The sequence below is a fragment of the Halichoerus grypus genome, chromosome 9, assembly GCF_964656455.1.
Source record: "Halichoerus grypus chromosome 9, mHalGry1.hap1.1, whole genome shotgun sequence".
NCBI lineage: Eukaryota > Metazoa > Chordata > Mammalia > Carnivora > Phocidae > Halichoerus > Halichoerus grypus.
Window position 1 is genome coordinate 51,072,069 of NC_135720.1, and position 23,502 is coordinate 51,095,570.

General features: G+C 39.5%; 1 protein-coding gene across 2 annotated transcripts; it reads left to right on the forward strand.

The window, feature by feature from the left end:
• The first annotated feature begins 6,179 nt into the window (after positions 1-6,179).
• On the forward strand, positions 6,180-20,417 carry CD164 (CD164 molecule). 2 transcript variants are annotated; one of them, XM_036075317.2, is made up of 6 exons: positions 6,182-6,487; positions 9,290-9,373; positions 10,814-10,885; positions 12,243-12,278; positions 16,139-16,195; positions 17,856-20,417. In XM_036075317.2, exons 1-6 carry the CDS (start codon positions 6,304-6,306, stop codon positions 18,020-18,022), a joined length of 600 nt encoding a protein of 199 aa, XP_035931210.1. In that variant the 5' UTR covers positions 6,182-6,303; the 3' UTR covers positions 18,023-20,417. The 2 variants fall into 2 exon arrangements, with proteins under 2 accessions (XP_035931211.1, XP_035931210.1); XM_036075318.2 differs by lacking the exon at positions 10,814-10,885 and having other exon boundaries at positions 6,180-6,487.
• The last annotated feature ends 3,085 nt before the right edge of the window (positions 20,418-23,502 follow it).

Here is a 23,502-nt window from a genome sequence, read left to right on the forward strand (position 1 = left end):
TTTGAAAGCTGTACAGATGCTCTAGGTTGGCCCTCCCAACACCCAATCCCTCCCTCTCTTGCCTCTGCTGCAGAGACTATAAAAGCAAAACACTTCATTTCCCAGCCTCCTCTGCAACCAGTAGTGGCCATGGGATACCATCTGGCCAGCGAGACAAGAGTAGAGTGCCCGTGGTCCTGTCCCTTCCCCTCAACCAGTCTTGAGTGCAGACAGGTCGGAGCCATGAAGGAAAGGCCAAGAGATCTGGAGATGTCAGCCCCAACTCTTGAGCTGCAGAACCAATACCAGCAAGCACCTATCTCTGGACTTTTTACTGTGACGCAAATAGGCTCCTGCTTGTTGACATTACTACTGGTTGATTATTTTGCAACTTGTAGCCAAAACCATTCTTAATTTAGCAGCAGTACCTACTGGCCTTCCAATCCTAAAGCATTTGGAACAGAACTGTGTTGTTTGTAAACTACATTTCTGCCCTAAAAAACATGGTAAATAACCAAATAGAAAAGAGGCAATAGAAAAATTCATCGTAATAGTTCACAGTTTATACACAGCATTCAGAAAAAGGCATATACTCTGGATATTGTTATTTGACATGACAAGAATGCGTAGCTCTCAAGAGCTACACCAACCATAGGAAAACCAAGGGCTTGGGTTAATCATCCCAACCCAAATAAACCCTGTAGTGGTTGACTCCTGAGATGTTACTGGGGATCCTGCTTTATCACCTGCTCCTTAATCTGAGATTCTCAAACCCATCACCTGGGGAGCTTTTAAAACACAGACTGCTGGACCCTGGCCTTGATCTACTGAGTCAGAGTCTCTAAGTGTGGGAAAGGGACTCTGTGCATTCATTTAGCTCAACCCAGAGGTTCTTGTTTAGCCAGCTGGGCAGTAGTCATTTGGGAATCACTGCAAGACATAAGTAACTGGTTTCAGCCCTCTCTTTGTAGTGACTGAAGTGCGTGACTCTGTTGGTGGTGACCTTGCTCAGCTGCCTCCACCCGCCGCTGCCACTGAATTCACGCTCTGCTCAAGGCCATTACATTTTGGGTTTTTCTTGCCCTTTGCGGAAGGTCTGTCTTCCAAGAATGATCTCTCTTTGAGCCAATCTTAAGGAGACGGGCCTCTAATTGACTTGGGGGTTGCCAAAAGGAGGCATATGCTTTTTTTTTTTCACTTTTCATTTTGAAATGATTATAGATTTATAGGAAGTTGCAAAAATAGTACAGAGCAAGCAGTCCTGTGTACTGATCACCCAGGTTCTTCGATGGAGATATCTTACACGTTTGTACAATATATACAATATAGATTGTACAATATATAATATATGAACAGTTTATATATACAATATATAAACCAGGCAACTGACATCACTACCATGTGTGTTATCATTTTATCATGTGTAGATTCATGTGACTGATACCACAGTCAAGTCATGGAACTTTTCAAAAAGAACTCCCCTGGGCTACCGCTTTATGGTTACACCTACTCCCCTGCTCCCCACCATCTATCCCTAACTCCTGACAACTGAAATGTGATTTTTTTTTTTTTAATAACAGCTTTATTGCTATGTGGTATATGCTTTTATACTAAGATTGGAGGTGGATGGGGAGAAAGCATACTGCCTATGTCACATTCTCAAGTGACCCAGAGGCAGCAGAGTGTTAAGAATGTGTGTTCTGGAGCCAGACAGCCTGGCTTTGAATCCTAGCCCTGCCATTCCCTAGATGCATGGACTCAGGCAAGAACTTCCCTGTGCCTCTATTTCTTCATGTCAAAGCAGAGTACCTACCATATAGAGTTGTTCGGAGGGTCCAAGGAATCAATAATTTGTAGGCAGGATTTAGAATAGGACCTTTTTATGCTGTATGTGCTCATTAAATATATGCTCAACAAATTACTGGTGTATAACCTTCAGGGTTGGCCTAGGAAGTTGTATTTTTTAAAAGCTCCTCAATTACTCTGATTAATAATGAGATTTGAGAAACACTAAAGAGGAGACAGTTCCTCTTCCTCTCTTCTGAAGAGTTTTGGCCAACCTGAGAGGTTAAGCTGTTTGCATGAAGTCTCCAGATCCTCTCTCTGGGCCTTTGGATGGGTTCCTCTGGTCATACTGGTGACATTTCAAAGGGAAGCTAGGCTTGCCATGGGGCCTCTCACCAATAGTGAAGCATGTGATGAACGAAACTGATGCTCTGCAGAGATCCTAGTTAAAACAAATTAACAAGCATTAGTCATGTAATAACAAGCAGCAGAGCAATTCTTACTTGCTCTTACTTACTTGCATGGGCCCATATACTAGGGAATTAAACATTTTATCTGATATTGTGAAAGAACTGAAATATTTGCATGGGTGTAAGAAACTGATTCCAGCTCTCTTTTTTTTTTTTCAACTTACCTGCAATGCAAAGGTAGAACTCTGCCAACCTTCTAAAGGATGGCAAGTCCCCGGTCCCTTTGTCTGCTCCCACTTCCTACTCTCTGGCTGTAGAAACTTTAATCACAGATCTATATATGCAGTGGTTCTTATTACCACCATTTAAAGGTACACACAGTGATACATCTGTATTAGAATGTATTCTGTATCAGAATATGTATGTTTAGCCATGTCATTTGAAGAAACTGATTCAAGGATTCAAAAGCTTATCCCAATTAACTCCAAATATAAGACTTTGATTTAACCAAATTGAAAGACTCTGATTTGATTAAACAGAAGGAATTCTAGACTTTTCCATGTCTACAAATATGAAAGTAAAGGCATTCTGATGATTTATACAAAATGTTATGTGATCTTGCCCTAATTGCTGATATGGCAAAGTCAAACTCACATCCTGTAACTTACACTGTCATGTTAATAAGGGGACTGTGGTATCTGGACATTTTTCTCATTTTGGGAGATTTGAGATAAACATTTAAAATTCTGTCTGAAGAATTTGTTTGCCCCAACTGCAAACCATGCCCATTATTTGTTAATGAATGAAGAGTCTGGCAACCTCAGGAATCCATATTTTGAGTTTTTGCACTTTATACATATCTTAAATTAGGAGTGTCTTAGTCCCAGTTACCTAGAAATGTAGCAATCACATAACTTAGTCTTTCACCTTCCTCATTTGTAGAAAGAAGAGTTGGAAGTAAGCTCTGACTCTAAAAGTTTAGAGATTCTCAGGGTAAATTTATGAAATCAATAACAGTACTACTTACTTTGGGTTTCAATTTCATTAGTAAAATGGGGGTACATCTATCTCACAGTGGTTTGAGGGCTGAGATAGTATGTGAAGACACTTCTGATGATGCTTGACATGTAGCAACTATTCAATAAAAATTAGCTTCCCTTCTGGAATGTTAACCCACAAAAACCAGTCAAGCTGCCACTGACCGAAAGAATATCATCATCATCACTTCAAGAAACACCAAGTCCCTCTTATGCTCAGTCTTAGCTATTGTCATTAACATCACATTAATTTTCAATTGACTGAATTTATTCAAAAGTATATCCTCAAAATGAAAATGGATTTTCATCACACCTAGTGATACGCTCTCATTTTTTAAAACTACTATGTTGATTATATTATCCACCACCCTTCCTAAAATGGAATAACTTAAATTGGCCAATCTAGCCAGTCCATATCTCAAATAAATTTTATAGATCATACAAAATTTCTGTAACAAACTCGATAGTAACATATATAACATAAAGTACAAAGTTTGGTATTTGATTAGAGGGCTTTGAAAATGTGATAAATCATAGGTTCTTTTACTTCGGTGTGCAGGAGAAATGCTTGAGCCTATCAACAAAAAACAGGTTCCTAAGCCTCATCCCAATTTCTGATTCAGTGGGTCTGGAGTGGGCCAGAGAATCTGCATTTTTAACATGTTCCAAGTGGTGCTGATGCTGCTGGTCTGGAGACCCCACATTAAGAACCACCGGGATGTATTAAAGACATAGATAGGGGCGCCTGGGTGGCTCAGTTAAGCACCTCACTCTTGATTTCGGCTCAGGTCACAATCTCAGGGTTGTGAGATCAAGCCCTGTGTCGGGCCCTGCATGAGGGTGGAGTCTGTTTGGGATTCTCTCTCTCCCTCTCACACTGCCCCTCCCCTTGCTTACACACGGTGTGAGCACATGCGCTCTCTCAAATCTTTTTTTTTTTTTAAAGATTTTATTTATTTATTTGACAGACAGAGAAAGAGACAGCGAGAGAGGGAACCCAAGCACGGGGAGTGGGAGAGGGCGTAATGCTCCCTTCTGAAACCCTAGAACAGTTATGGAAGAAATATCCATAGTCAAAGTAAAGAGCTTACTAATGATAGTATCTCTAGTATTTTATCATCAATCTTAATCACAGTGTTAATAGTAAGAATGTGAATCTACAATTTCAGCTCACTATTAATCTTTGATTTATTACAATGCTCTTTGTTGAAACTTATTAAAATATTATAATGTTTAATATATGTTGTTAAAACTGTGTTCTAGATGCCAGTCCTTGCTCTGGAACAGTGAAGTGACTTTGGAAGTATTCCCTGAGCTAGCTCAACAGATGCCACGGAAAATACAGTAAGTCAATGCTTTCCTAGTCTTAAGAGAGTGAAATGTCCTCTTATAAAGACTATAAAAATCTTAAGACTAGAGTTGAACACCCAGATGACAAATTGTAAAACAATGTCCTCCACAATGGGGCGTATTGATCCTACGGTGTAAACAAGGTGATCCATGGGGGTATAGGAAGAAAACAGAACTTCTAATTATGTTTTTAACCTTAAAAAAACAAAAACAAAGTTGACTAGTGCCTTTCTTTGTCTGGGTGTCAGATGGCACTGTGCATACTGTGGAAGCCATACCCTGAGAAGAGGAGAGGGTTCACTGAAAGCGGATAATGGGCTCTCATTTAAATACTTGGCTGTACTTTAAATTCTTCTGGCCATAGGCTGGATCAAACATCGTGTCTCTTGTTTACATCAAGCGAATCGCCAGCTGGTGTAATCAATAGAACAAATGCTCATAGTCATGAGGGTACAAAAGAGCCCGACTGATTAGATTCTAGAAAGTTTTAAAGCCTTCAAATTGAGACAAAAAAAGGTTAAGACGTTTATAGAGTCAACTTTTTTGGTGTTTTCATAGCAAAGCATAAAAGCAATTAATGCTCGTGTTTTATTTTATTAGGGTAAATGTGCATAATTAAACTTACGCGATAAATACAAATAACTGAAAAAAACCGGCATTAAAAACAGCTTTTTAATCCAATTTTTACTCGTTAAAATAAGCACGATGAGTACTGTGAGACTGGACATCAGATGGCGCTCACCTTCCCTAAAAGCCTAAGCAGTGACAGAACATTAACGGGCATTTCAAAATTCAGTCCTGATGTCAAGCATCGTGTTTCGGTCAAGTCACTTTTCCTGAGTCTCGGTTTCCTCACCTGTAAAGTGGGGGTGGGAGCGGACCAGATGCATTTCCAACCCAGCTCGTCTCTGATTCTCTGTAGTGGTGGCGTTGACTGCTGCTACCGCTGATTGAAATGGCAAGAAATTCGGAAAAGACAGGTTGGGAAAGTGGGATAGAGGTAGACGGCGTACAGCTCTGGCTGGAAGGCTGGAGACCGCTGTGGGTGTTTTGGCCGCTCACACTAGGTGGGCGGCGGAGCAGAAACTCAACCACGTGGCTTCTTCATTTCCCTGCGGGAACCCAACACAGGGTCACTTCCACAAAAATTCAAGGGAGAGAAGCGCGGGTCCTACTAACGATCTCTGCAAGCACCTTCGGAATGCGGGAGCACACCACAAACTTAATTCACGGGCTGGTTCCAAACGCACCCCACCGCAACCATCAGCCATCGGACTCGGTCCGGCAGGCGAAACCCGGAAAATCACGTGGGGCCGCGGATTTATGGCCTCCCTCCGCTGTACGCCGAGCGCCACCTCATGTAGGTTGTTCCATCCAAGCCAGGGTGGGAACTTTCCCTATCGCAGGAACTAGAACAGCCCAGCTGCATCTTGGGTGGTAATCTGAGGGAAAAGGAAAGAGGTCACTGCGCCTGGCGAGCTTCTTCGCTACATTTCGGTCGCTATGAGGGACAGCCTCCCTCGATTTCCTCTCGATGTCCCTGTTCCCCCTCCCGTAGGAGTGCAGTTGGTATCGTCCGCGGCCCGCCCCGCACGCCGTGGCCGGGGAGGGGGGCCCCTCACGTGACCCCGGCGCGCTCTCGTGGGGGGCCAGACTGTCCGAGGCGGTGCCGCAGGAGACAGAGAGACGGCCGGAGCGGAGTGCGCTGCAGCTTTCGCCCGGACGCCAGCGCGGAGGACGTGATGTTGGGGCTCTCTCGCCAGCTGCCTTGGGCCGCCGCCTGCCTGGCCGCGCTCTGTGTGCTGACCGCGGCTCAGAGCTCTTCCCCGGCCCCGAACGTGACTGTGATCACGACTTCATCGACCACCACCAAGACAGTTCCGACGACGGTGACGACTCTTGCGCCGGTCACCATTCCAGCACAAGGTGGGCGCCGGCCCAACGGGCTTCCTGTACTCGCCCGCCCGCCGGGCCGAGCCGCCCGCCCTGCCCGCGGTGCGCGCGGGGCCGGGGCCGGGACGGGCAGTGCTCCAGCAACATGGCGGCCCGTCCGAGTCTAGCCGGGGCCGGGATCGGAGTGACGGGGGTGGGGGAGCGACCCGGGGAGCAGGGGCGGCCGAGCCTCGGGGGCCGTTGGGCTCTTGGCCACCCCGAAGTGTCCCACGCCGAGGTGCTTTTAAAAAGTGCCTCGTAATCCCCAGTCTCACTTCAGTTGGGGAAGAGGGGACGTGGCTTCCTCCCGCGGTGGCGGCAGTGGGGCTGATCGTGGGCGAGGCGACTCGCCTCCAAAGTTGGCGATCAGGTCGAACTCCCTCTTTTTGGGGTTAGTCATTTGCCCACCCAGGTCCTGTCTCCGAAAGAGGGCTTCTCCGGGACTTGGCAAAAGAGGGAAAGAAACTGAAGACGTTAATGCTCGCCAGTGTCTCAGACTTGGGTCTGAGAAAATAAGTTGCCTGCGATCTATTTTGATTTTGCGGATAGATGTGGGGTATATTTGAGGTTTGGGCATTTGATTAATTAAAACTTTAAACTTACTTTGTGCAAAGGAAGAAAAGTACCCCATTCGTGTACCCGATGCTTCATATATTCTTTTTGGTATTTTAGACTAAACTGGAAGATAGGTGGTGAAATCTAGGAGGAAGATGGAGATAAAGTAACTCTGCCGGGAACGTAGGTTTAGTTGATTGTGAAGCTGGGATTGGAACCCAGGTCTGTCGATTTTTTAAAACCCGATCAGGAACACACCCTTTATTAAGCTCTGCAGTCGTTCTGGGTACTGGTTGAGTCGTACATTGAATCTTAAAGCAGAAATTGGCAATGCCGTGACAGCACAAGAGAGAGGGGAAGATAAATTTGAGGTGAAAAAGAACCCTAGATATTTAAAATCTGAAATCTAGTGTGATTGGTTATTACCAATAGTTAATATCGAGTAAGGAGTAACTGGCATCTTGACTGAGGAATTGCTGAAGTGTCAGAATTTTTACCTTGCCCCCCACCCGGCTGATCATACTGTTTTGAGTGTTTTCCTTTGGTTTTTGTGTTTTATAGAAGTTTAATAAAATATATAATTAATATTCAGAAAGATGTAATAGTGAAATTCAAAAATTGTTAAATGAGGAAAGTACATTGCAGTACAGTACTGGACATTCTAACTGCACTGTTTTTAAGATGATAGAGCACAATATGTTTTGTCTTCTGCTTATTTGGCAGTTTCTTCCCAGATTGTAGTTTTGGAGTGTTTGTTTTTTCCAAAGTGAAGCTTGGAGATACCCAAGTTAATTGCTTTTTTGTAATTGAAAGTCATACAAAGGAGATGATTTGTTTTCTGTAAGTAGCAGTTGGATAAGCTGCAGCCTAAAATGAAAGGTAGCAAGTTTAGTTCATTGTAAATAACACTGGCTCTGCTTTTCAGACATTAGTCATCAGGCACAAAAGATTTTAGACAACTAGCATTTTATATCAGTACACAAACCTCTGCAGAACTTATTTCTACTTTGTGAACCCCTTACTCAAGGGTATTATATATGTCCCAGTCCCTGATAAATTCTGGTGATAAAATATTGGAATGCATGGCCTCTGCGCAGAACGGGTTTTTTTGTTGTTTTTTTGGCATAAGGAAAGCAAATGTGAATGTTTTTTGGAGGCATCTAGCTTCCAGGAAGGTGGATAGAGCCCTAGTCTAGACTTTTGTAGCCATTTGGCCTAAATTATTGACAAAGACCCTGCTAATTTGTTAAATTGTATGTACATGAATGTAGCCACTTCCAGATCTTATTGTCTCTTATTCTCCAGTCGCAGTCACGGAGGACCCTGGAAAGAGTGGATCATTAATGAATTACAAATCTCTGGGGTTTTAAGAATGGGCATCATCCGAATTTGGGTTCAACCTGTAACAAATCTTTATTACTATTAAAAATTTCAGTGTCTTAGCTGATGTTTTGGGGCAGTGATTTCCCTGTGTGTAGTGTTGGCCTTACAACACAGCCTTTTTTCCAATATTTTTATTTTTTAAGGATGATTTAAAATGGCTCAAGAAACCCTGAGTGTCTGAAATAGTTGCCCAGATAGATAGGTACTGAGCATTCCCAATAGTTTGTGGGGGGTTTTTTTTTTCCCTTTCTCTTGAGTTTGTTTCAGCTTCAGCAGTCATTTATAATGATTGGAATTTCTTATTAAGCCAATTTATGAAGTGTTTTTGTGTTTGCGGTTAAAAACACATAACATGAGATCTACCATCCTAACAAATTTTTAAGTGTACTGTACATTATTAACTGAAAACACAGTGTTATATGGAAGATCTCCAGAACTTTTCATCCTACTTGAAACTATACCCTGCTTGAGGAGCAAATCTCCATTTCCCCTCCCTCTAGCAGCCATCATTCTACTTTCTGCTTCTGAGTTTGACAATTTTAGATACTTAATATAGGTGGAATCATGCAGTATTTGTCCTTCTTTGAATGTCTGACTTAGCGTAATGTCCTTAAGGCTCATCCATGTTGTAGTGTATGGCAGGATTTCCTTTTCTTATGGTTGAATACTATTCTATTGCAAAATGTAGAACACATTTTTTAATCCATTCATCTGTTGATGGACTACAACATTTTACCATTTTTCTGAATCAGTAAGTCTGGTACTGTACGTAATGCTCACTTTTGTTTAAAAAAGGTAAGTTGTACAAACTCAAAGTGAGGTATCAATTGATTGGTTTTATATGCCCCTCCCCACCAGAAATCTGTGAAAACCGCAACAGCTGTGTTTCCTGTTTGAATGTTAGCCTTGATACTCCTACTTGCTTTTGGATAGAGTGTAAAGGTAAGAACCTTTGGGATTGCTTTAATTTTGAGAATGGAAACTGTTTTGTTATAACATTTTAAGATATTCTACAGGGTATTCCTAAACACTTAAAAATTATGAAGAAAATTAGGTATATTATGTACTATTTATTTTGAAAAACAAGTACTTTTCCTTTAAAGTTCCTATTGCTTAACGTTTCCCCTAAAATCTCTGGTCTCCCATTCTGTCCCCAGCCCTTTAATTTCTTAGACTTGATAATTAAGGTTCAGTAGGTTTTAAAGGAAGAGAGATTTTAAAGCTTTGGAAGATTAAATGGACAAGTACACTGAAATCAGCTGTGAAAGAAAGTTGTGAAATTTTCCCCTAAAAACAGTTTCCCGGAAAGAGGAGGCATTCATCTTCTGCATGTGTCCTGCTAGATGAAATACAGAGACCTTATAAAACTTAGTTGGATACTTAGATATGGGAGAAGAATGAGATGGAAAGAGAGTTGGTGTTTTTGTTCAATTTTAAAATTAACCTTTAATTTGAGGTGATAAAGAGCTAGTTGGAGATACTTTGAAATGGTAGTAAGGTTTTTGTTAGAACCGTGGGACTACAGCATATTCTGTTTTCTTAATGTAAGGTAGTTACTTTTCTTTCTTATTAGTAAAACAATTTATCTGGTGTGTGTGTGTATGTGTGTGTATGTATATATAGACACACACCCACACACACATATGTAAAAAGCCGAAGCTATATATTAAGCTTCTTTATTCGTCAAAAAAATCTAAGAGTTCTGGGCATTATATCACTTCATAACAAAGTTTAAAAACTTCTTTTAAAATTAAGGTATTAGCTTAATTTGGGATTAAAATTTTTATTGTGTAAGAGTCACCTTTTTTTTATGTCATAAAATGGAATTTAAGAGTGTACCCTCCCCCCCCCCCCTTGTGTATGGCAGAGTTGGTATGTTTTGGGGCTTGAATGCCCTACTGTAGGATATGTTGGGGAAGGGTCTCCTCTACTCTTGCTACAAGTTTGACCATCAGGAAAGCAGTTTTAGAAAGTCTAGAAAGCAGAGATCTGGAGCAGAGGTCCTACCGCTGCTATTGGGGTACCTCCTGTGGTTACTAAGCCTGTGTTAGATCCTGACTGCTCCCTATGATCCAGCCGTCTTGTGGATTCTAGCAGCCTTTGCTGTATAGTAGTCATGCCACAATTCTCTGACCTAAGTGTTCCTGATTTATCTGTTCAATGTATTCATGTGGAGTTTAGAAGAATATTTGCAGGGATCCTATGTAATATTTCTTAATCAATGAGGGAAAGAGAATAACAGAGTATTTTCTTGGTCTGTGGACTTCTAAAGTGTTTATGCCTGAGTTTGATTTTTGGAAGCAATTCTGGAGCTTAGTAACAAAGTCAAAAGATAATATAAACAAATGATTGGTGCTCTGTGTCTTTTCCCCCCCATAACAGGGAAAAGCTACTGTTCACATAATACAACAGTTAGTGATTGCCAGGTGGTGAATGGCACACAGTTCTGTTCTGGTAAGTATTCACATTGGCTGCTGGGGAAAGTGGCCAAGAGGTGAGGAAGATCTTTGCCTCAGGAAATCTTCTTTCAATAATTGGTTTGCCATTTCCATAATTCTCATCTTGTTAGAAATTTGGGTAGAAATAGCATATTCATACTGATCAGTATGATCATACAGTGTTTTGAAGCTTAGTTTAGTGATTTGGGTATACTGCGGAATGCTCTAGGTATAGATGCCTCCTCTACTTTTTTTTAACTTTTCTGGAAACTCACTGTAGTTCAGATCCTTTCTTTATTTGCATTTTACTGGACTGGACAATCTTGTTCTGGCCCTTTTCCTGATTATGGTGCTGGTGATTGTCACAATCTCTAGCATAGTTTGTGTTTTGGTTGAATCTTTTCTGTATTCATCTGTTTTCTCATTTTTGTACTTTAATTTGAAGAAATTGGTTACTCTTTAACCTTAACTCTTTGCTCAGGAAATAGTTAAAATTCCTAGATGAAACAACTGGTTTTTCTAACAAGATTACAAATGGACAGGGAAGTCAAACTTCTAATTTGATGCATAAATAATAAATAGAGCAAAAGAGTTTTCTGGAGTGTGTCAGTAACCTTGAAAGACTACCTGTAACAATTTACTTTTAGTAAATTAGTCCAAACTTGAACTTCATAACAGAATTTCATTAGTGTGAGGTCAGTTATCCTCTTTGTAACAGAGTTCATATAATTTGGTTTAGGTGGTAAAAGAACAAAGATTTTTAGTATCTATTTTAATGTGTGTGTCAGAAAAGAATAATTATATCAAACCTGTGGTTTCATGAAAATAATTGCTTAGAAATAAGATTAAGTAAAACCTTTTAAAAGATACTACTTTAGAGAAAAATTGAGTAAGTAATTCTACTTAATTTGATGATGTATCAGAATTAGTTTGGACTATGTAGCACTCTACATCCAGTAGGGACCCAGGCTGTTTACTGTCATTGCTCAAAAATATCTTTGACCTTACTCTCCGAGGTGACTGCTCATGTTCCAGCCATCAAATTGGTTTTCTTGCCAACAGGAAGAGGAAAGAGGCCCGTATCTACCTACAGATGCTTTCTAGAAGTTATACTGGGCTACCTACCTACAGGGGAGGCTAAGAAATGTTTGTCTTTCCCCGGGGGAGGGAAATTCAACTATAGATCGGTGCTTCTATTTCTGAAGAAGGGGAGAGCAATATTGGTTAGAGCAACTGTCCGTCTCCTCCACAAGGTGGTTACTTAAATGTAAACGTTGGAAAAGGGGTATTCAAATGACTGCAATTTGAAAAATAGCGTAATAGATTGTGATCTTTTAGATTGCTTTGACTTAATGTTTGTTTGTTTTAAATAGCACCTGAGCCCACTCTGATGCCAACGAATTCTACAGGTAATACAAGATAATTGACTCTTTCCCCCTTTTCACGATTTGTAAGGTCTCTTGATGGACTTTTTAGTAATTAAATACCTAAAAGTTGTTACGATAATTTAAAAACTTAGTAGATGTATTTGGTCTTGGACCACAGTGATCACATCAGTGTGAACTGTTCGTGCCACCGGCACAGAACTCCAGCAGTTCACAGTTACTGAATAGGGGAGGACTGGCCATGTCTTTGGACATTGAGTCCACAAACTGCTTTTTGTGGATTTTTTGAAGATCTTGGGAAATACAGAAGCCTACAGGAAATTAAACTTCCCTATAATTCCCATCATCCAGAGGTACCCCAGAATGTCTTCAGTGATAAGGTTCTCCCAGTCTTCTCTGTGTGTCTCTCTCAATAGATGTACTTATGTACTTGGATAATATACCCATGCACATTTGGATTGTTTTCTCTCTTACACTGTTGTATACACTTCACTATCCTGCTCTTGGTTGGATAGTTAGGTTGTCTTTCATTCTCCATGTAGCAGATGTCCTACAGGGAAATATTTGCTGTTATCCTTGATAGGATTGATTCAAACAGCATTCTTAGGTCAGAGGATAGGATTATTTTAAGACTGAATATTGATTGCTTTCCAGAAAGATACGCTTTTCATTTCCAACAACTGGAAAGTTTTCACTACCCCTTCAACGGGATTAGATAATTTCTCCTTTTAAAAATCTTTACCAAAGTGATATGAGGAATAAATCATTAAAAAACAACTACTCCAGGACAAGTAGTAGGTAGGCTGGATGTTAGGGATTGGAAACAGAAGACAGCATTTTGTCTATCATAGAAACTGTGGAAAGGGTAAGTAAGCGCAGACATTTGTAGGAAGGTGTGTATATGGAGTAATATGGCAAATATGGTGACAGCTTCCTGGAGATGTTGACTGAATCTTGAAATGACCCTGGTAAAACCTGAGGACAGCTTCCAGTGGAGCAAGGCGGTCAGTACATGTGAAGGAGATGTGAAAGAGTATAGTGAGGTCAGGGAATTGCATTTGGAAGTGCACGGTGAGGAATGGTTGAGCTGGACAGTCCACAGGTCAAGAGTCAGATTGGAAGGACAGATTGGAACAGGAGACAAGAGTGAACACAGGGAGATTAGAATAGATAACCCGTGGTGGGAATTCTGGAGAACTAATAGGGGAAGAGTGGCAGATGTATGCAAATAGACTGAGGAAGTAGGGATAGGACTTGGAGGTGATGGCAGACTCTCAGCTGAGAGCGCAGGTGAGCTGATCAGTGTAGGCAGGACTGTCCACTGGCGCAGCTTGTAGAGACCAAACTCCAGGGAACGGTAATGTCTAAGGGTTGAGAAGAGGACCAGAGAGGAAGCTGAGTAGGGAGGGGCAGACAGGTGTGTCCAGGAAACTGTGTGTGTGTGTTTTGGGTATAGTTTTTCAGAGGAAAAAGTGGTCAGATGCTGTAGCAAGGACCAGAACTCATTTTGAAAGACTTGGGCAGTGGTGAGCTAGCTCATAGCAGGTTTTGGTAGCCAGCCAGCGATACTGTGTTGGTAGCTTGAATTACGGTGGAAATATCCGTGCCGTAGAAATCTGCAAATGCTTCAGAACTTTTGGAGAGTACACAGTGCTACATAGCACCCATTAGAAGTCACTGACTAGGAGGATGTTAAAGATTGATGAAAGCAGAGATGTTGAGAGAAAATTAATTTCCAGAAGGTGGGATGTGAACCGAAAGGGGGAAAGGGGGGAAACAGTTTCTTCAAAACCACTGTGGGTTCACTTTTAATTTCTTCTCCATGAACCTTGATGTAGTTTTCATGCTTGATCCACACTGGGTTCTCCAGTGAAGTACCATGGAGTCTCTTGTTTTCTCTCTCTCGTTCTGTAAGTGGAAGGAAGCCAGGGCTTGCTTATAGAAAATGCATCTGTTGAGTGGCAATTAGCGGTTGAAAAACAAACCTTGATATGGTCTCTTTCCATGGCTACTGCTGAAAGAGAGCAAGTGAGAAATTAAGGGATTATTTAAAGCAATGATGCAAGGAGTATCTGATTTATGTAGAAAGGTGCTCATTGGGGTTAATTATAATAGTCTTCTGTTAGTACTGATAAATATTATAAATAAAAATACTGATAAATAACCTCTTACAATAGAATGCCTAGATTATGTCAGAAATATAGTGGGAAATGTTCATAATATATTAAGTGGAAGACAAACCATTAAGTTCTACTTTTTAAATTTTTTTGTTACATAAATGCCTAGAGAAATGGCCGGCAGGAAGTAACATGTTACTCTGAGTGATGGGATTACTTAATTTACTGTATTTTTAAAATTATCCATCACCAATAGCAGCTTTTGTAACTGCTGAATTATTATTATTTTTATGAAAGGAACATACTGTAGGTCAATAGAGATATATTCCCTAAATATTGCGTAATCTTGAAAATTTTGTCAAAGTAATACTTCGGTCAAAAGTAAAAGTGTGTAAATGTTTTGCCTATTTACAAAAAAAAGAATTAGTCTGTGCGGTGTTCATAGGGTTGGTAGTAAGAATCAAAAGGCAGATTTGCAAACTGGTTTCCCTACCATTGTCAGACAAAATTTAATTAAAGTATTTTAAGATTGAAAAGAATATATGCTTGTTATAAAGCTACCATTTATCCAGATGTATACATAGATTTCCTACTTAGATATATACATAGATGTTAACATAGATAGAATTTTATGATTGCTTTGTGTTTTCAAAAGTGTAATTTAAAGGCTAGTAGTCTGGCTATGTAGATGTGTTAGTGAACCACCACCTGAAATTTGGCCTTCATTCTTTAAAAAATGGAAAGTTTATAAAGTGTTATTTTTTTGCAGCAACTTTTAAGGGATTAAAAATCTGAAAATAATCAGACCCTTTAATCTAGGAATTCTGTTTAAGAATCAGCCCTATCAGAGATGAGATCAGATATTTCCCTGCCAGGTGTTTATAGTATGGAGAAATGAGAGGTGACCTAATTGTCCATCCAAGAGCAGGGTAGGGAAAATGTGTGCGGCAGTGCTCATAGTGAGAGAAAAGGATACAAACATGTAATCCCGTCAGTATTGTTAACATATCATTGACTAGAATCTGTTAGTAGTATCAGTACTAACAGAAGTCTGTTACTACAGTGCTTTGGTTCCTAAAGTGTGTTTACATTCAAATTAATTCTTCTCACAGGAGTTCATTTTCTTTACAGGCATCATCAGATAATTTAAATTGGGGGATCTGTGGCCCCAGGGGACCTGTTCTTAAAATAAAATTTTATTGGAACAGAACGATGCCTGTTCATTTGCACATTGTCCTTGGCTGCTTTTGCACTATGCACTGCACAGAGCCTAAAATATTTCCTGTCTGCCCCTTTAAGAAGGTCCGCCAGCCCTTTGAAGTGAAGAACATAAGCCAGCCTTGATACCTACTTGAGAAATCCTGAGCCACACTTGTTTCTTACCACGACTTTTTAAGTTAATAGTTTTTGTCATAGAAGCATATAAAAAACCCTATAGTTCCCTCACCTAAACACTGATTCTTGCCCTCCTGTGTGTCTTTTTGCAAACTTTATCCAGATGTATACAGAGATTTCCTACTTAGATATATACATAGATGTTAACATAGATAGAATTTTATGATTGCTTTGTGTTTTCAAAAGTGTAATTTAAAGGCTAGTAGTCTGGCTATGTAGATGTGTTAGTGAACCACCACCTGAAATTTGGCCTTCATTCTTTAAAAAATGGAAAGCATGTTGCAGTTGGCAGCATTATTTTAAAAAGACAAATGACTAGGTCCTGGGAGGTTTGGAAATGGCCATGTTCAGTAAGTTTTGTTTGTATTGCAGCCCACGCCACCACCCTGCCTGCCTCTACTACAGCCGCCCCCACGACTACTACGTCAGGTAACGAGGGCATTGTACACGAACCGCGGGGTAGGGTGGGGGTGCAGCCTTGCCTCATGCTGTTTTTGCCCCCATTTTCCATTTGCTGTCATGAATGGTTGTGAACCAGACATTTGGAGGACCAAGATAGTAGGCTTTGAATGCAGTCGTGGTAGGTTGGCTGCGAGTCCTCATTTTTTAATGTGTAGCCACATTTGGCGAGACACAGGAGAGTTAAGGGAGAGTGTTTCTCTAAAACCCTTTTACTACAACTTGTAGGTGAGATCTCATTTCTTACAACTGATAAATACTGATGACTGTTAGGGATTAGTTGTGTGCTGTGTTAGATCGTGGCGATTGAGGTGAAGAGAGTAGAGCCATCCTTTTTGCTGAGAAAGGTCTAAAAAGCCAAGATCACTGCAGATGTGCACCTCAGCCCTATTTCTCACTATTTCTGTACATTCCTTTGTAACTCTTAAAAGTGCATGTGAAAAGTAATTGTCTACTAATGAATGAGTTGATGTGTTATAAACTAAATATTTAGGTGATGCCATAGGACATTGCAGATACACAGGTTACGAATCCTTCTCTCTATCCCTATTTAAAATACTGGTGTTTTGTTTTGTTTTGTTTTTTAAATTCTTTTGGCTTATTCTTGGGCTACCTTTCTTAGATTCAGGAAAACCATTTTGTTTTCGCAAGAAGAATTACAGAACGGTTGTAATTAATTTTAAAGCTTGGGGTGCCTGGGTGGCTCAGTCGGTTAAGCATCTGCCTTTGGCTTAGGTCCTGGGATCGAGCCCCACATCGGGCTCCTTGCTCAGCGGGGAACCTGCTTCTGCCTCTGCCCACCTGCCGCTCCCCCTGCTTGTGCTCTCTCTCTGGATTGCTGTCTCTCTCCGACAAATAAATAAATAAATAATCTTTAAAAAAAAAAATTTAAAGCTGTCCAGCTTATTAAACAGCCACCAGAACCAGTGTTTATTTGAAACTCTATTTAACAACAACAAAAAATTTATTTTAAATATGAAATTGCTTTTTATTAAAATGGCTGGTGCTCGACTTGAAGCCTTCTACTCCCTAAAAAGAAACTTATGTTCTGTTTCCTCTTAAAACATTTTATTCCCTGAAGAGGGAACTCACACTTTCGTGCTTTTATTCCATATGGTTTGGTAATGCTCATAATACAAAATTTTAGAGTAAGATTTACGATACCTTCTGTTTGTTGAAATTATAAATTGCAGATACTTAAGATAATTTTTGTACTTTGAAAAATTGCAACTGAATTTTTGCTTACCTTGTATATTTAGTAAAAGTCAAAAGTTATATGAATTTCCAACACAAATATTAATATCTACTGTAACGATTAACAATATGTTATCTGAAGAAATTGCAAATTTTTAAAGTGCTTGACACGTTCTCAGGGCATAATTTATGTACCAGGAGAATCTTTTTCTGTCATTTCCATATTTGAATTTCTATGGCAGCTTTGACCACTTGATATCACTGGATGGAGTAAATGGGATAAATTCTAGTTGTAAAGACTTGACTCAAGAGCAAATACTTTATAGAATTTAACTCATGGCAAAGTCAAAGTAGAAGCTCAGATGGGTCTTGAAATTATGGGTAGAGGATCATAGGACTTACTAAGTCTTGTTATTTTTTCCTTCTTATTTAACAGGTACAACTAATACCACCTTAACTCCAACTTCACAACCTGGACGGAAGTCTACCTTTGATGCAGCCAGTTTCATTGGAGGAATTGTCCTCATCTTGGGTGTGCAGGCTGTAATCTTCTTTCTCTATAAATTCTGCAAATCGAAAGAACGAAACTACCACACTCTGTAACAGACCCATTAAATTAACAAGGACTGGTGTGTAACTCACTGAAACCAAAATATTCTCTTTCAAGATGTCCCACAAGGGAAGACGCTATTCCAGGATCTTTACATGTTCAAAGGATGCATATAGGATACTTGGGAGCATCGTCCTCGAAGAAAAGTCACTTAAATCATTTTGCTGAACAGGAGTATTTCAATTACTCTGCATGAATCCTTGTGGCTGTCTTCTTTTATTTTAAATGGCTGCTGCTGTGGGATTATGTTATCTCTTCTTGACGTACCAAATGTAATTCTGTAAGTGAGGGGAAGCATCGTCCTGCACAGACAACCTCATGACTCTTTTGGCAGTTTAAATTTAGTCATTTTAAAGCCTGAAAGCTGCATTATTGTCATCCTATCTCAGGATGTAGTTTAGTGACCAGAATTGAGAAGAATGTGCCAAATGAGCATCAATCGGGTGGACTTTTGGCTGTCCTTTCAAAAGTGGAATAAATCTATAAATTTAGTATCCTTAGAGTAACATTTTGTGCTTGATGACAGTTATTTTTTCTACATTAGAAATAAGATGCCACACAGGGAATTACATTCCAGATTTAAAGAAACAAATAGGATACAAACCGTTAACAAATAGCAGGTTATCGCTCATACTTGTAAAGCACCTTAAATCATTGAGAAAATAAAGAACAGTGCCTTAAAAGACAGACTGAAAGGTAGACTGTAACTTCAGATGTTTGTGATTTGTTCTTTACACATTAAGGCAGGTAAAGGTTGGTCTAATGATGTAACTCTTGACAAGCTGTAGCAAACCTGCTTTTAGTAGATACCATACTGTTAGTATTTAATTGAAAACTTAACTATTTTATTTCAGACCTGAGCAAGTTAAGCTAAAGGATGTTCTACAAAGTTGAAAGCCTTCATATATTGTACTTCCCAACATTTTTCTTAGGCTGTTAAAAAGTATAAAGTTGATGTACTTACATTTTCCTTTGTACTTCAGGAAGTATCCTAACACTGTTGTACCTTGAAAGGATTTTCACCAGGTTTCCTTGAAAAGTAACTTTTTTAATGAGGCAAGAAGGAAATCAGTTGTTTTAGAGTCATTTACTAACTCTTGAATGAGACAATCATTTTAAGTTTTGAGACCAGAAATGTGACCAGTGTAATTTCAGAAAATCTAAGGATTTTCGGTTGATTGGATTAATGTAGATTTTTAATGATGATTGCTTGGATAGACAGATTGTGCTTTCTCTTCTTTCTTTCTCCTCTCTCCCATCCTTTGTTCTTAGTTTCAATTCCCGTGGTATAATAAGCATGCAGACTTTAATTTTTTTTTTAGTTTTCTTAGGAAGCACTAGTTTTTTTAGTTTTAGAGGGATACTTCTCCCCTGCCTTTGACATATTGGATTAGTTCAGAGGTTTTCATTAGTTTTTAAAAAACCTTTTGCTTTTCTAGGTCATTAAAGTTTTTTTAGTTTCTTTAGCCTATAGAGGCTGAGTTTAGCACTTGGTTTTCAATATTTTGTAGTAGGAACTGACAAGTTGCTTTGGTCCATTTCATAAGCCAAAATTCCTTGCATTTAGATATGATTATATTCAAGGTTCTTAAAATGAAGATTTACTGTTTCTTTGTTACTGCTGGTACAGCTAAAGTTTGTTTTACTTGCACATTTGTACATACACTTAATGTTTTCAAGTGCCTTAATTGTTTAAAATCTCTGGCTTCAAAGGTTTTTGGGAAAAGGTAGGTTTACCTCACATTTTTGTGTTTTCATTAGTAATATTATGATATCAGTTCTAGGAACCTCACAAAAATTTTTATTATGGTGCCATGGCTGTTAGTTTTTAGTGAGTGCTGTAAGATCCAAGAATCATTTGAAAACATACGGAATCTCCATTTCTCCCAAAATGGCAAAATTTAGCTACAGTGGTATATAATTATCATTTACCTAGATGCGAATACCTTGTCACACATAAATGTCAATACATACAGCAATTTTTGTGAAAATGTAGCTGATGAAGCTTCTCCTCTTCTCTTCTATAATTTTGAATACTGCTCTGACAACAAAACCGTAATATGAAACCAGTTAGATTTTGCAATGAGACTTCTTACAACAGAACTCATGGCCTGCCCCCTGCCCCCCGCCCCCGCCTTTAGTATCTTGAGCCATTTGGGTTTTTTTTTTTTTTATCCAGAAGGTATATAGAAACCTTTTCAGATCTTTCTCTTGATTTGTTCATGTGGATGCAGTTCTATCAAAACACCTTATTTTACCTTACAGATATTTGTTGCACAGGCAGACGCTGCTGTATTTAGAAATTTCTATTTCGGTTCATTAAAAACTGCAAAACCAATCTGTATCATGTACCAAACTGATTTAAAATAAATCTACATGTTTATTGAATTAATCTGTTCTTTTTTATTAACAAGTATTTTTGCATTTTGATTATGAAATTTAATGTTAGTTGAATTTATCTTACCAGTCTGTTTGGGGGTGGGTTGTCTACTCTCTTTTTATTGCTCTCCAAGACCAGCAGATAGTAAGATAAGCATTCATCAGTGGAGGACAGAGCTTTAGAAACTTGCAGTGCTTAGTGCTTTCAGCACTTTAGTGATGTCGGTCCATTGTCTTCTCACTCGCATTGTTCTCGGAGAAATCTGTCCTCTTCATCTTCTGTTCCTCTGCACATATCTTTGTTTTCCTTTGTTGCTTTTTAAGATTTTTCTCTATCACTGGTTTGAGCAATTTGATGATGATGTGCTGTGCTATCGTTTCTTGTGCTTGGGGTTTGTTGGGTTTCTTGGATATATGCTTTTCATCAGTTTTGGACATTCTCCACTGTTATTTCTTCAAATATTTTTTTCTATCCTTTCCCTTCTTTGGTGGGGATTGGCTCATCCATGCACTGTTTAGTTTTTTTAATCTTTTTCTGTTTCATGTCAAATTACTGTGTTCAAGTTCACTAATGGCTCGAGTTTAATCTGTTAATCTTACCCAGTGTGTTTTTCATTTCAGATGTCTTCATTTCTAGAAGTTCATTTTGGATGTTTTTATATCTTTCATGTCTACATACCCATTCTTTAGTTTTTGAACATACAGTGGGTTTTGTTTTATTTTTTAAATGCCTATGTCTGCTAATTTTAATACTGGGTCAGTTTGATTTTTTTGCTCATTATGGAGTCATACTTTTCCTGTTTCTTTGCATGCAAGATGTAAATTATAACCCGTTGGGTGCTGGCTATTTTTGTTCTGGGACAGAGGAAACAGTTTGATCCTTTTTAGGTCTTGAATTTAAACTTTGGTTAGGTGAGAGAAGAGCAGCATTCATTGGAGGGCTAATAGTTGCCTAGTTCTGAGGCAAGACCCTTCTGAGTACTCAGTGCCCCTGGATTATGAGGCTTTCTAGTCTGGGCTGTGGGGACAGGCTCTGTTCCTAGCCTTGTGTGGGCTTCCTGGTGCTGTTTCCTGGAAACCTTTCTCCAGCCGTGGGTAGTTACCTCATGCGTATGCTGATCAATATGTTGCTGAGACTGCACTCTGCAGATCTCCGGAGTTCTCTTTCTGTGGCCTTCCACCCTGGTGCTCTGCTCTGGAACTCCAGCTGCCTTCAGCTGCTTTGACTTTCAACTCAGGAAGCGCACTGGGCTCTGGGTGTCCTCTGCCCACATCGTGGCTTAGAAATTCAAGGCAGTAGGCTGGGTCGATAGTTTCCTGTCTTTCAAGGATTGCTGACTTTTGCCCAAAGTCCAGTGTATTGAAAACTACTGTTTCGTGTGTGCTGTCCAGTTTTTCAGTTTGAGGGTAAATGCGGTCGGTCTCTTACTTCATCTTGGCCAGAAGAAAAAGTTCAAGATGGGGATTTTAAAGTTTTAATTTTTAATTCAAGGAACATACAAATACATATTCTTAAGTTTTTTTTTTCTTAAACTATACAAGATAAGTGTGTCTGCTTTGATCGTCCCTCAGTCCCTTCCCCTTGCTTCTCCACTTTGCAGAGGTAATTACTGGAACTGGTCTGGTGTTAAACTCCCCTCTCTGCCAGCATTGTTTATATACTCTCTGTACCCTTAGAAAATACATAATGTGGATTTTTGTTTTAACATCAGCCTGCAACTTTCTTCTCACTACTTCTTGGAGATCTTTCCTAGTTAGTGTATTCTTAAATTCTTAAATTCTCTTAAGGTCATATGTAATGTGAGTATCATAAGTATCTACCTATTGAAGGATAGTAGGTTTGCAATTTTTAGTTTTTAGTAACACTTTTGCAGAGCGTATCTTTGCACCTGCCCCCTTGTTTATGTGTGAATTTCTCTCTAGAGTAAACATGGAGAAGTGGAGATCTGCATCATAGGGTTTGCACTTTGAACTTTTTATATTTAACTCATTTTTTTAATTTAAATTAATATATAGTGTATTATTAGTTTCAGAGGTAGAGTTCAGTGGTTCATCAGTCTTACATAATACCCAGTGCTCATTACATCATGTGCCCTCCTTAATGTCTATCACCCAATTACCCCATTCCCCACCCGCTCCCCTCTGGCAACCCTCAGTTTGTTTCCTATGACTAAGAGTCTCTTATGGTTTGTCTCCCTCTCTGATTTCATCTTGTTTTATTTTTCCCTCCCTTACCCTATGCTCTTCTGTTTTGTTTCTTAAATTCCACATATCAGTGAGATCATATGATAATTGTCTTTCTCTGATTGACTTATTTTGCTTAGCATAATACCTTCTGGTTCCATCCACACTTTGTACATTTTAACAGACTGAGATTGCCTTCCAATTTCCACCAGCCAAGGTACCTGAGAGTTTTCTATATCCTTTCCATCTGATGTTGGCAAAGTTAAATTTTAGTACTCTGGTGAGTGAAATGATTTACTTGGTTACTGTCCTTAATTTGTACTTCCTCTGTGAATTGTCTTTTTTTATTGTCTTTTCTTAATTGTAGGATTTTTTTTTTAAAGGTTTTATTTATTTGAGAGAGAGAGAGAGAGATCACAGAGGCCGTGGAAGAGGGAGAAGCGGACTCGCTGCTGAGCAGAGAGCCCGATGCTGGGCTCAATCCCAGGACCTTGAGATCATGACCTGAGCCGAAGGCAGACGCTTAACTGACTGAGCCACCCAGGCACCCCTTAATTGTAGGATTTTTTATCTTAAAATGTGCTGGGTGCTCATTTATGGTCAATGGATTTTCTTCAATATTTTCTTCAAGTCTTTGTCTTTGATTATGGTGTCTGTATCACCGGAGTACAAGCAGAAGATGGAAGCCACATAATATGAACAGGGGAAGTTTGACCTAAGAGTGGATTGGAGTGATAGGACATATTATCTGTAATATTTTAAGAAATACAAACAAAGCAGTAAAGGATTCTAAAGAATACTGGCATAGGAAATATAAGATGGCCACTATCTGTTCTCCCTCAACTGAATTCCAGAAATAATTAGGATACAGCCGTGGCTGTCTGGATGAAGTTTGTGGTAGCTGCAAATC

What these genes read in the sequence shown, in the direction of transcription:
- CD164 (XM_036075317.2), top strand. Translation starts at nt 6,304, where the DNA reads ATGTTGGGGCTCTCTCGCCAGCTGCCTTGGGCCGCCGCCTGCCTGGCC. An exon ending in GGTCACCATTCCAGCACAAG is followed by an intron (nt 6,488 to 9,289) that starts GTGGGCGCCGGC and finishes CCTCCCCACCAG; the next exon opens with AAATCTGTGAAAACCGCAAC. An exon ending in TGGCACACAGTTCTGTTCTG is followed by an intron (nt 10,886 to 12,242) that starts GTAAGTATTCAC and finishes TGTTTTAAATAG; the next exon opens with CACCTGAGCCCACTCTGATG.